Source organism: Hermetia illucens, chromosome 6 (genome assembly GCF_905115235.1).
Source record: "Hermetia illucens chromosome 6, iHerIll2.2.curated.20191125, whole genome shotgun sequence".
Lineage (NCBI taxonomy): Eukaryota > Metazoa > Arthropoda > Insecta > Diptera > Stratiomyidae > Hermetia > Hermetia illucens.
The window spans coordinates 6,094,132-6,108,027 of NC_051854.1; the positions used below are offsets into that span (position 1 = coordinate 6,094,132).

The window sequence follows — 13,896 nt, forward strand, 5'->3', positions numbered from 1 at the left end:
CGGTTGTTGTCAGCCAACAGAGCCTATTTCAGCTTACAAAAACTGTTCCGCTTGAAACATCTTACCATAGGGTCAAAGCTCTTACTGTACAAGGCCTTGCCAGTCCTCATGTATTCTTCGGAAACTTGGGTTCTTAGCAAGAAAAATTGCGAACTCCTGGCTGCGTTCGAGAGAAGAATCCTCCGAAGAATTTGTGGTCCCCTACATGAGGATGGATGATTCCGTAGCCTACACAATGACGAAATCTATGAGTGATACCATGATCGTCCGGTTGTGGATAAAATCCGGCTCAATAGGTTACGGTGAGCGGGTCACTTAATCCGTGTGGGTGAGGATGATCCCATCCGGAAAGTCTATAAGGGCAATATCTATGGTAGAAAAAGAAGACGAGGCAGACCCCGCCTAAGATGGAGCGATGGCGTGGGCCAGGATGCCAGACAGCTTTTGGGGATATCGAATTGGTGGACCTCGGCGCAAAACCGGGATGTCTGGAGTTCCTTATTAAGGCAGGCCTATACCGGATACCGGTTGTTGCGCCGTTGATGATGATGATGAAGTTGAGCGGGGAGACATGAAGAGGAACACAGTCAAAAGGAGAGCCAGAGCAGGAGAAGACGAATTTGGCGAGGAGTGTATCTTTGCAATTAGGACCCCACCGCCGGCGGATTTATGAGATGCATCCCGGTCGCTGTCACAGCTCAAAGTGGAGTACTCTTCGGGGAGCTTGGAATTTAATATGGTACCGTTCAGTCAGGTTTCGGAGATACAGATGGCATGGTGTTGCTGAGCCAGCACGGATAAATTGAAGGCCCCCAACTTGGTTCTTAAACCCCTAACGTTCTGATAAAACAGACGGACAGTAAACATGGAACCAGTTATATAGCTCGGCGATGCAGGCGGGTTTCCCTGAAATTTACCCGCGAAATGAGGCGCTTATGTGGCTTGATGAAGCCAGAAAGAAGGGCTGCCGAAGTTGCGAACGCTAGCCTGGAGATAGGAGCTGTTTAAGTGGGGACGCCACCCTTAGAAGATGTAGAGGCTACACTGTTAAGCACAGTAGGAAGCGCCTTTTCAGAAGTCAAGAGTCTCGTCGAACGAATTCCTAAGCCGCCGGGAACACGTAGATAGTGACGACTTAGTAGATCGTTGCATTTTTGGCACTGCACCAATGTTGCGGTTTACGTTTACGGCGGAATTTAGTGATTCTACTGAATCGCTGGGCTTGGTAAGGTCATCCTTGACAGAAGGAGAAGTAGACACAGCTGAAGATACAGTAGATAAACGCCGGTAGAGGGGCTCCATTCGACTTCGGTACCAAAGCAGAAGCCTCAATGCCTCCCTGAATGGCTGCCAAGGTCGAGGACTGTTTATTAAGCAGATGCATTGTATTCTGACAGCGTGGAGTCATGGCAAGTGTTGCAGCGATAGGATATGCTGTTGACGAACTTTGTTCGAATCTCTAAAAATACTGCAGGAATACCTAGGCATTTGATGTGGTAAGTTTTCCCGCAGTAACCGTCGCAATCGAGGAATTTAGAGTGCGCGAATTCAGCTTCGTTACACACGGCACTCGGTTCTACATTTTCTGGTCCAAAACTTCTGACTCCCTAAAAGAGGTTGATAGGTGGGCGGAGAGTGTGATAACAAAATTGGAAATTTTGGAGAGAATCCCATTCATATTAACAAAACGTTCTGTATTGATAATGCAGATATGCCAGAAAATGAATGAATTGACATACCAGAAAAGTTATTGAAATGCGTTCTGTCGCTTTTCAATACGTCGCAGTGGGTTTTAAAAAAAAATGTATTTACCAAAAATTTCAAGATTCGAAATATTTTAATACTTTAAACCATTTCGGTTCGAAAGGAAGTAAGGATATCTTTAAATTCGTAGTTACTATTTTTTTTTACAAAATAAACAGTGTGTTTGGTTGTACCCATGAACATCCACGTGAAAGACATCCTAAATTTCGCAATTCCGATAAAACATGCATTCAAAACTTACAAATTTGTGATACAAAATTTACATATTTATAATTTACATAACATACATTACTCTTAGATGTTTCATGGGCCATGGTTATTTAAAATTTAATACTTTTCAATAAAATCTTTGTTAGCCAAACAAGTATTTGTAAAAAAAGATACAATTTCATACTGTACTGAATTATTTACGCTCATAATTGCAAAAAATGGCAAAAAACTATGTATATTGAATAAATAATGTAAAATATCTAAAGTATTTATATTATTTTACTATATATAGAAAAATAATTAAACATCACATACCTCCGACACTTGACCCATTCTGTGTTGAATACATATTTTGTTGGGCCTGTTGTGGTTGTGGTGGATAAATTTGTGGCGCTTGTGGTGGTGCACGTGCCGCTCCTGGTGGAACCAGAACAGGTGCTGGACTAACTAACCGCATTGGGGTACCTGTTCGTGGCCCCATCACTAATGAACCACTTTGGTCGAAAAATGCTGGTATCACCTATATTTTTGCGATTTTGTGTTTTTTTGTGATTTTTTTTGTTTGTTTTTATGCGAAGTGTTTTTTGTTTTTAAGTACGGCGCAGGATTTTTTTGGTAGGAGAGAATGAAAAAAAAAGAAAGAGAAAAACGAACATAATATACAGTTTTGTCAAACAAAAGCATACTTTTTGATTATTTATATTGTATTTGGCTAATTAGCTTGGCTGTTTGGTATTTTTTTATATTTATAAGGTTATTCAAAAATATTTATTATGTATCACGACTAGTTTTGTACAGCTTTGTTTGCTTCAGTTTATTTTTTAAGATTTTTTTAAGTGGTTTCTGAACAAGCTTTCTATTTTGGGCTGTGATTTTTGAAATAAGTGAATATGCGATGCTTCTTGGGAAAAGTCTGTAGCGTTACAGAAAACTGCATTGCCTGATTTTCTAAATCAATAATAAATTCAGGATGTCGGCTAAATGTTATTTTTAGAAACTGAACAAGTAGGAAAAGATACTGAAAGAGGGAATAGTTGGTTCCCGAGATACTGTACATGTAGAGCAAAATATTTTGGCCAAAAACGCAACATTCTGTGTATTTTCCTCTAATTTTTGGACAATGGCTAAAACATCACCACATACCCCAACAGATCACAGAAGCAACCAGGCTGTACAAGGCTGTAGCCAAAGACGGGGGAATATCCTCTGTCTGCTTGAAAAAGGAAGATGGGAAATTTACCGAGAATGATGACAGGGTACACCTGCTTCTCAGAACTCATTTCCCGGGGTCCTACCCCACGGTGGCAGGCGATAACATTCTGCTTGACAGCCCAACAATGAATAAAAGGGAAAGGAAGGAGAGCTGGAAACTATCAAAAGAGGTATGCTCAGAAGCTAGGCTAAGATGGACAGTGGGAACTTTTAAACCACTGAAATCTTCCAGAGTAGTTGGCATTTTACCAGCAATCCAGAGAGGCCTAGGAATTATCTTAGAGTCTCTTCTGAGGGTGGTAAGGGAAAGCATAGCACTGGGATACATACCAAGGGCATGGAGACGGGCAAAAGTAGTCTTTATTCCGAAAGCGGGTAAAAAGGATCCTTTTCACCCTAAATCTTTCAGACCAATTTGCCTAACACCGTTCGTACTCAAAACGGTGGAGAAGGTAATGGACAACTATATTAGAACTAACGTTCTAAAGCGTAATCCTCTACATCACTGTCAACACGCCTACCGGGCAGGAAGGTCAACTGAATTTGCTCTGTATCAGCTGACAGAGGTACTACGGGACGCCATAGAAACAAAAGAAATTGCACTGTGCGCGTTTTTGGATATCGAAGGAACATTCGACTACACATCGCACACAGAGATACAAGACGCCCTAAGCCGCAAAGGAATGGGAAAATCTGTAGGGCAAATATGAAGATACCCTATCCAAACTGGACCAAGGGTTACTAGTGCCTGGTGCAGGAAGGTAGGACTGCGGATCAACCAAACCAGCCAAAACCACCATAGTACCATTCACTAGGAAGCGTAAGCTTCATCACCTGAGAACCATAACATTACATGATATGGAGGTGAAAACAGAGGTCAAATATTTGGGAATTACGCTAGAGACTTGTCGGAAAGCCACGAGGGCTCTGATGACTTGCAGATCCATAGCAGGAAAAAAATGGGGTTGCAGCCCGAAGATACTACTTTGGATATATACTGCAATAGTAAGGCTAGTGATTACCTATGGAGCGGTAATCTGGGCAGAAAGAACCGAACACACAAGCCAGTGAATTACATAAGCTCTAAAGGCTGGCTTGCGTGTGTATCAGTGGGGCAATAAGGACATGCCCAACGGCATCCCTGGAGGTCCTTCTGGGATAAACCCCTCTTCATCTGCGCATACAAATGCAGGCAAGGAGGGCAATATTCAGGATGGCCGGTAGTATGAGTGAGGCGGGGAGCTGCCTAAGTCGAAGGAAAATTAATATTCTTTCTAGACGGTATCCCGAATTACTGATACCAAGGGATAATATGACAACGAGGTTTCACTTCGATAAGAAGTTTGAAACACGTTGGAGTAACAAGGCAAACTGGGAGAGCGTGGCTGCCACATACGCCTTAAACCAGCAACTGATTACTTGGTACACTGATGGATCCCTTACAGCAGAGGGAGCGGGTGCCGGTGTTATTGGTCCAAGGAAAATGTACTTTGAGCCAATTTGCAGGTACACTAGCATATTCTAGACGAAAATATACGCCATAGACAAATGTGACTCCTTTAATCTGCAAAGGAACTATAGGGGGCAGAACATAGCTATTCTCACCGATAGCCAAGCAGCGATCAAGGCCAGGTGAACTTAGAGTTGGTATAGGAATGCCTTGAGAGGCTGAATACACTCGGCTCGTCCAACAAGGTCTGGATACTTTGGATTCCAGGCCATGCTGGGTTGGAAGGCAACGAGGCAGCGGATGAACTAGCCAAGAAGGGAGCAGGGACGCCTTTACATCGGAAACGGTTTCATGGCTATGACTCTAAGAAATGAAGAGGAACCGTTGAGGGAACTATACTGGGCGGGCCTACCGGGGATGGAGCAGTCCAGGGTGCTTATTGGGGGATACGAACCCTTACGCACAAAGGATTGCTTAATCCTCACCAAAAAGAACCTCCGAATCATAGTGGGAATTCTCATTGGTCATTGTCGGCTGAACTATCACCTAGGGAAGCTAGGGATATCTACGGACACTGCCTGCAGGTTTTGTGAGGAGGAAGACGAAATCTCTATACATGTCCTGGGACAGTGTCCGGCACTTGTGCGAAATAGGTCGAGGCATCTGGGAGAACACTTATTACCAGATTCAAGGCTGAAAGATCTAGAAGTAAGGAACATACTAAAGTTCCTGACGGTTATAGGCCTGCTTGAGATACTATGATCAATAGGTACACCATCACCAGTAAAAGGGGGCACAATAGTTCTTCAAGGACGCGGTGCGACTTTCCCTTAACAGAATAATAATAATACCCCAACTATGATGAAGAAGTAGCATTGAAAAATAATTAACTTTCGTGAAGATGAGAGCCCAGTATGAGACCTAGGACTCCTTTGTTGAATTTCGTTACCAATAAGAGTAAAATTCTAGGATACTTTTATGTCAAAGAACTTCTCAAGCCAAACCTAACCATATCCATAAAAAGAGTTCAGAAACCACTTCTCTATACAAAACTACATAAAAAGTTTACAAAATTTACAATTTGAGCATATCTTGGCTAGTTAGCACTATTACTTCATCATCATCACTACATTCTTCTGTTTTATATACAAATTGTTAATTTTGCAATTATACAACATTACAACGTTGTCTTTGAAATTTACATGAATGACGAGCATTACTCTCAGTGATGAACATGATTAGATACTTGTATATAAATAGATTCACACAAACCTGATAGGGTTGATTTTCAGCTCCCTGTTGCGATGGGGTAAGCGGTCGTCGTGGCTGTGAACCCTGTTGTGGAATAAGATTTCCAGGATAAACACCCCATGGTGCTGCTGCGACGCCATAATATTGAGGAACTTGTGCTGCAATTAGGCTCATATAGGGTGCAGCTTCCTGACCCGGATTGATAACATACGGGGTGGCCTGTTGTGCAGCATAGGCGGCACTCTGTTGGGCTAGGAATTGCTGTGAAGGTAAAGGCAACGGTTGTGGCAGTGGTGCACCGCTTGGCGCCCCGGGTGCAGTAGCATTTGTTGCTAAGCCGGGATTTTGTGATCGAAACAATTGCTGGAAGAGAAAAAAAGGAAAAATTATTTAATTTTGATTACAGAGTTTACATTGGATAAGAAATGATAGATACCAGCGCTTGTTCCGAAAGAAGTATTTAAAAATACTTTCATTTAATTTCACTTCCAACAATTGGAGTTTATTTTCTTCTTCTTCTTATCTAAATGATTAGTCTCTCAACAACTGACAGTGGTAACTTGTAGAGGTGATTGGTGCGTTGTGCCCCATATAGCATTGAACATTTGAACTGATCGATTATTTTCAAATATTTACACAAAAAATTGGCGTATAGTCCCCCGGCTCCAAAGTTGTGAACCTAATTCGATCACACACTATGCTGGAAGATTGTCCTAAAACTGCAATTTAATCAGACCAGGTGGTTCCTGGCACGCAATGTGGACAACAAGCGGTACCTCGAAATCTTGGAATGGAAGCGAGGATGGAATATGCGAGCCATACGTTCACTGGTTTGAATAATTAAAGGGCACGTTTGGCTGTTTGCTAGAGCCGAATAGTTCAGGAGGCTAACGATCGATATCGGACTATAACACAACAAAAGGAAAGGAAGCTCGTCCAGGTATAGGAATGCAGTTGCGGCGTCAAAGGCATCTGCCCGAACATTAACTGCACCGAAAACGAATACAGGATCACAGTAAACCCAATATGAGTAGGTTGAGCGAAGTGAGGTACTCACTAAGATCTGAAAAGGTTAAAGTTGATAACTGGTATAAAATTTTGGCGAAAATCTAGACAGCTCCATACAATTAGCTGTACAAAATCAAATAAGAAATCTGTGTGTGTGTATGGTGGAGGAGAAGCTACAGCTTCTAAGCACGCAGGCCGTGTTGGCCCATTGTACTCGCCTCCCCCGTCTAAGGGAATATTCCGGAATCGTTAACGTATCGCAGGATTTCCGTTAGTGGTTGTGATGCTACCCGTCGCAATTGGAGAACATCGGCACCAAAGATCTGATGCCTGATGCGTCCATAAGCGGGGCATTCACATAGGAAATGCTCCGTGGATTCCGCTTCCTCATTACAGGAGGGACACGTATCATCTTCGGTAATTCCTATTCTGAACATATGCCCAGCTAGTGAATTATGGCCTGTCAGAATGCCCACAATACACCTGCAAGTCCTCCTGCTTTTCAACAGGATAAACTTTGCGGTACGTATGTTCGGTTCTGGCAGGAAAAGTTTGGTGTGTCGAGCAGCTCTGCCACCTGTCATTATGGGAAACTTGTTCCCAGTTTTTGAAAACAGATTTAGCGAATGCTGCTGATACTCCCAATTGTTGGCTCCGGTCCCGGCATAGGGGAGATTGACCCCTCTTTCGCTAAAGCGTCCGAGATTTCATTTCCCTCTATGCCACAGTGACCAGGTACCCAGAGTAGTTCCACCGTATTGAATCTAGACATAGAGTTCAAACGGTTTCTGCATTCCTGAACGATTTTCGAGGTAATCAAAGGACTGCTTAATGCTTTCAGTGCAGCTTGATTGTCACTGCAGATTGCGATGCGCCTGCCCTTCAACCGCTCGTCAATCACCCAGTTTGCCACCCTTAGGATCGCATAAACTTCGGCTTGTCCCAAAGGAAAAGCCCATTTCTCGTTTTTATTCGAGAGGTAGACTCCGGCTCCAGAACCCTCTTCTGTTTTTGAGCCATCGGTGTAGAAGACTTCCGTATATCCAACCACGCATTTCTCTGGGTCTTCCCAGTTCTCTCTACGCTTCAGGGTAACTTCATATCTTCTACCAAACAGATGTATGGGGACACGAGAATCGGAAGGCATTGTAAGAACTGGATTCAGTCCTCCCAGTAACTTTTCCAATGCTCTGTGTCCCCCACATCCGTTGTTTTCCCATAGATCTAATCGAATTAGCCTATGAGCTGCTCTCATTGCAGTGCTTTGAATAAATATATCCAGGGGCTGCAAATTGAGTAGTGCATTCAGAGCTGCGCCGGATCTCGTGCTCATGGCAGTTTACGGTGAAAACTTTTTTGTCTCACCTTAACCCACCACACAACGGATGCATATGCATAGGCCTTCTACTTGGTCCTAATGATTTTAAGAACTACCTGCATACACGAAAATAAGGTTCCAATTATACGAATCAATAACTTGCGTTCTATCAAGTCTGAGAAGTTGTTAAAAACGCCCAAGAGAAGCAAGAAAAAGAGGAGCAAAATGGGAAGGGAACCAATAACCCAGGAGTTGTATGAAATTCGTGAGGAAGCTGAGGGCTGTACGATTAATGAGTAGGCTCGCAACATGCGGTGCATGACCGATACTGGCACACCCAAAAGGATATTCAAAAGAAGAAGTGGGAAGGCCCAGAAAGCGCCATGCAGACTCAATTAATGCCACTCGGATGAGAAATTTGAGGAAGTGATCGAAGGATGGAAGGAGTAGAATTCTTAAGGACAAGTCAAGACTCGATGATGGCGATGGTAATAACTGCCAATAACGAGGGTAAATAGGGAAAGTTTGTCTGCATATTTTCCAACTACGAGCCTCTAGATTGAATATTCCTGTGATACGTGCGAATGCGAAGGAGAAAGCGAGATTGAAATGAGAGCTCCAATCCCAGTTGTTCTACCCCAGAGTCGCGTATGTTGAAAATTACTATGCTTGCGCAAAGTAGGGAACAAAAGGCTGTTTTTCTGGTAAACCCTGGGAAATAATTTCCAAAATACAAGTTTTTGACAATAGAAAGAGCGAGAGGGAATTTTACCCTGTTTACCTTCTTCCAAAGCTGCGTGAATGGATTTTTCTGATGGGCAGTAAATGATCAGAAAACCAAAGGGTCGATAGACGTAATCGAATTTCCCTCATACAAAAAAAGACATAATAAAAGAGCTTTTTGATCGAGGCTACCTCAAAGTTAGCGAATCGCTTCTTCAATGGGTCTTAGTTTGCACATCTAGCACCTTTTCAATCTGGCCGCGAAAACTATCCGCTGTTTTCTTGCTGGATTTGTTTAGCTTAAATGTCAGATATCCCTTCTGCGTACACCTGACTTTCCGAAGGATATCGGCATAAGACTGGTTTCACACATATACGGTGCCATTCGGTTCAGTTTAGGTCGCTGCCGACAACGATGAAACGGTGTTTAGGTTTCAATTCAGCGTCTATTCGGCACCTAATTGCCACCACGTAGAAACGAATGTTCCCACGATACGAATAGGTTTTATCAGGTTCAGTGTAGGTTTTGACCTCCCAATGAGTAGACTTTAATGATGAGCTGTTTAGTTCTATTTGGGTAAGATGAGCAGTTTCCCGAATGGAACCGTGCATGTGTGAAAGGGTTTCATTCAGTTCGGCTTGTTTTAGGTTGCGACCAAATACAAACTGAACCGTATAGAGCCTATATGTGTGAAACAAGCCTAAGACAACAGCCCCTTTCTTGGAAATAATGATTACTTACGGACGAATCTCCCTCCGTCTTCACCTACCTTATATGTTGAGGAGGTGTGGTCTGAGCTTCTCCCGTGTCTTTGCAAGACGATTCGTTGATTGGCTATTCGATAATCAAAGGGAAGAACAGGACATCTCATAGACTAAGTTCTTGAGTTCCTCGGCTCTTATCTCTGGATCAGAAAATCGCCCAATTGAAGGGTTTTGGCCAACTATGTTAACAAAGATGAAAGGAACGATAACTATTTAAAGATGACTTTCCCATTTGTGATGAGCCATGCGTTCAGATATGAGTGCAAGAATACAGTCCAGATTTGCCACTTTATCCCTCCTATCTTTTTGGACCAGTATAGAAACTTCAATGAAAAGAAGAGATAAAAGGGGAGCCCGGATAATTTTCGTCTCCGTAAAACGATTCCATCAAATTAACACAATTAATACATAATAATTAATACAATCGATGTAATAACAGTCAGATGCAATCGTAACCGATATATGAAATTGAACCTCTTCATTTTCGACATATCTAATTTGGCTTACACTCTCATGTCTCCCAAATATCACAATATGCTATAAATGCTTGTTAGCGCCTCTAATTCCATTTACACTGTCGGAGCCTTTAATTAAGGACCAATTTCCATTACATGTAATGTCCATATGGTATGCGAAAATCCTCATGAAAACAGACCTAGGCCCTCAATATCAATTAGGCGAGTCGTTCATCTTGTTATTATCTAATCGTAAATTAAACACGGACGGACGTATGTGTCGATCTTCAGACAGACAAGAAACAGATAATAGATACTAGACAGCTGTGCTTAACTATGGAGCACCACAAGACAGACATTCATCGTTTGGTTGCCGCCAGGGAAAGCGTATGCACTTCCAAAGTACATTTGAATATGCAAATCCAGATTGAATTGTTTTTCCATTTCATTTCATTGGTTTCTAGGAAGGTTTTCAATTGATCTTGGAGCTGTAAAATGACTCGACAGGTGACTGCCGAGAAGTATAATTTGATCATATTTATGACACAGGTTAAGTAGCTTTTTCCTCTTCAACTAACCGAAGCAACTAGCCATGCTCGTTGGTGCTGAGCTCGCACCTACTTAGCCAATCTTCCTTCAGAGGTTAGCCCAATGCCTACCGTCGCCACTTGACGCGGTTTTCCATTTCTATTTGCTCAATTTGAAAATCGAAAGTGTATGGAGCATAGTCAAGAGCTTTTCGCTTTTCCTGGTTGAGAGTTTGCTTTTATTTCAACCAGATCCATGAGTATTTTCCAAGTGGCATAAAATTCTGTAATTTTCACATTTATCTGAATTTATTGAGCCATCATGCAATCGCTGTTCCTAATTGTAGTGGTCGGAGGAAAACACACTTGCCTCGGCAGTGAAAATTACTTTACGAGCATTGGCGCTTGTTGGCTACATTGCAAGGAAGCTGGGAAGAGAAAGTAATTTGTATGGTGCCGGCGATTAGTAGATAGTAAAAACCAGATAACGAATGGATGTTAAGTAATTGATTGCGATGTGGATATGTAGATGGGAGTGGATTTCAGTGTGATTCATTTATAAAATAAATGGCTGAAATGGACATAAAACTGCACTCAAATAGATTCAGGACTCCACAGTGTCACCAGTCACTTCCCTCAATTCAGGACGTTGCAATATTCTCCCGATACCACCACTCGATTGCCTCAATTTAGGACTCTAAAATATTCCAGCCATGCGACCACTCATCTCCCTCAATTTATTCCCATCCAAATCCACACATCCGTATCTTTGACTATTATTATTTTCCATAACCCAAATAGAACTATTCCAAAAATGAAATCAAATCCTGGAGAATATTTATGAAGGCTAAGTCCTCCCTTCGCTACCCTTTTTTCAAATAAATTGCAGCGTGGAACCATGAAAAAGCAACTTCATCACTCCAAAGTGAATATGAATGAATAAATAAAACAGAAAAACTAAATGAAAAACATTTCCAAAAAACAGCAACAGAAAAAACGATGGAGAAACATTTATGCATGCTCCAGATGAAAACCAAATATCAGAATAATTGAAAACTAATTGAGAGAGCAATTTTTCACACACACACATGGATAGACGATTCTAGCCAAAAAAAATGCAGTTTATGCAATTTGCGGAATGAATTGCATATTGCATCTAATAAATTGCATTAATTTGAGGATGTTTGTTTTTGTTGGGCCGTTTTTGCTTTCCTGGGAAATTGCAGTTTTAAGTGCCTCTTCGGCAGTGCAATGGAACTATTTGGATGGAATGAGAGCATTGCACTTATGGATCGTATAGGAGTAGTGCTGATTTAAAGGATGATTTGGAATTTAGATGCTTCAATTTCCAGACTTTTACCCGAAGAAATCATATCATGCATAGTAAAGGAAGCCACTTATATAGATGAACTTGACGGAATCGGTAAAGGTAGAGTTCTTAATCCCAGAGGATCTCGAGAGGGAGGTCCCAGTAGTGGTTACCCCCGTCGAGATTATGGTGACTCAAAGGAAGGGTAGGGGGGATACTTTGCTGTCATCATTTCCAAAGTTTATTTATGACTCCACCCTCAGAGGGGGAGAATGTGAGGAAGAGGAAAGCCCTCTCTCGCTAACAACGCTGAAAACTTGCAGTTACTTCCTTTAAAAATTAGGGCTCCTTCAAGTGAGGGTATCTGGGGACTTTCCGGTTCCTCCTACATACTTTCATGACTTCACTCCCCTCAGCAGATGGGATTGCGGAATCAAGCTTAAAAATGACCTTATCAAAATACTACCCCCCCCCCCCCCCCCCTTGCTTTGAGATGCCATAATTTTCTAAGGGTGACGACCACCGCTTTTTTCAATGGGCTTCGAGAGAGAGGAAGGTCCTATTTACCATACTCTTCTTATCTCGTCCGATAACTCTATCGTTATAATATCAAAATAGCTTTGCCTTACGACCCCATGGCTTCTTAAGGGGAGGTGTTGACCGCAGAAATTTTTCAACGTAGTTAGAGAGGGGACCGTTCCTCTTTCCCCACGATAAAGCTCAGCGTGGAGTGAATTGAACATTTAACCTTTGTCATGGTGATACTTCGAGGCGCGAATGGCCATCGGAATCCTGTGTGAAGTTGCCAAATCTCCCATCAGGCGCGCCCCTTCGTGTGGATAAGGGAACGCTCGGTGGATCCGTTATGGGCATGCACAAGCACGTATCAGGAGATGTGCGTGCATGACCATGCCTATTCGCGGACAGGTGGAAAGTAAACGCCCACCCGTGGATAAAAATTAGCTATTGGAAGAACACCCAGAAATCAAACCAAATTTGGAGGGCAAGAAGGGTAGTTTTTTTACGGTGCAGGGCTTCGGAAACCCAGTACCGGCGGTTTTTGGGAGTGGGCAAGTGGGCTCATGACCGTCGATATCCAGCAACCGCAGTGCCTCAGTAGTGGGAAACTTGGCTACTTTGGCATCTAATGTTTCAAGAGATCTTACTGGAGTGGAAATAAGACCTACACCGGATCCTTTCCGAAAAAGCTCAAAACTTGGGAGGTCATCACTGAAGGCAACTTTATCCCTAGGCAGGCGAAATTCGTCGAAGGACTCGAAAAGGAATTTGGAGAGTCGCCGGACTGACATAACTATCCATACTGTGAAATGCGATCATGGAAGGCAGCAAATTGCAACAGCGTTTGTTCTATTGGGGGAATGCATAAATGAACTCTGTAAGTTCATTAAAGAGAGGCGGAATGTCCACCAAAATATCAGGGCTCTGACACGAGGTATTAATTTGTCCTATATTAGGACGGTGGAGCAGAAAAACGCTCTAGCGTCATGTGGCAAAGTCACACGGAAGACGCAGATGACGCCACCTCAACGTAAAATAGGTGAGAACTCGGGCGAACGGGGTAGGGATGGAAAAAGTGAATCCCTTGGTGTCCAACAAGCGGCCAAGAAGAAGAAATCCGGGTAGTTTTTCGATTATGGTTCCAACTGTGACAAAAGGGGATCAGCCTATAGCTCATAAACCGGTTCAAGGAGAAAAATAAGACTCGTCCGGAAGTAATTACTATTTCCAAGAAAGGAGATATGTCCTAAGCCGACATCCTTTGGAAAGTCAAAGCCGATCCGGAACTAACAGACCTGGGTGTCAGTGTGAGCTATATCAGGCGTACGCAAATTGGAATTGGAAATTAAACAAATCTAGCGAGAAGATAATGGATAGCTTTCGCC

General features: G+C 42.6%; 1 protein-coding gene across 3 annotated transcripts in view; it reads right to left on the reverse strand.

Annotated features, from left to right (window-relative positions):
* Positions 1 to 13,896, reverse strand: part of LOC119660441 (maternal protein pumilio) — a 698,863-nt gene that overhangs the window by 38,827 nt on the left and 646,140 nt on the right. For all 3 annotated transcript variants that reach the window (XM_038068994.1, XM_038068993.1, XM_038068995.1), the window contains 2 exons: positions 5,909 to 6,250; positions 2,290 to 2,494 (listed from right to left, as the gene is read on the reverse strand). In XM_038068994.1, coding sequence (XP_037924922.1) covers positions 2,290 to 2,494; positions 5,909 to 6,250 — 547 coding nt within the window. The remainder of the gene's footprint in view (positions 1 to 2,289; positions 2,495 to 5,908; positions 6,251 to 13,896) is intronic.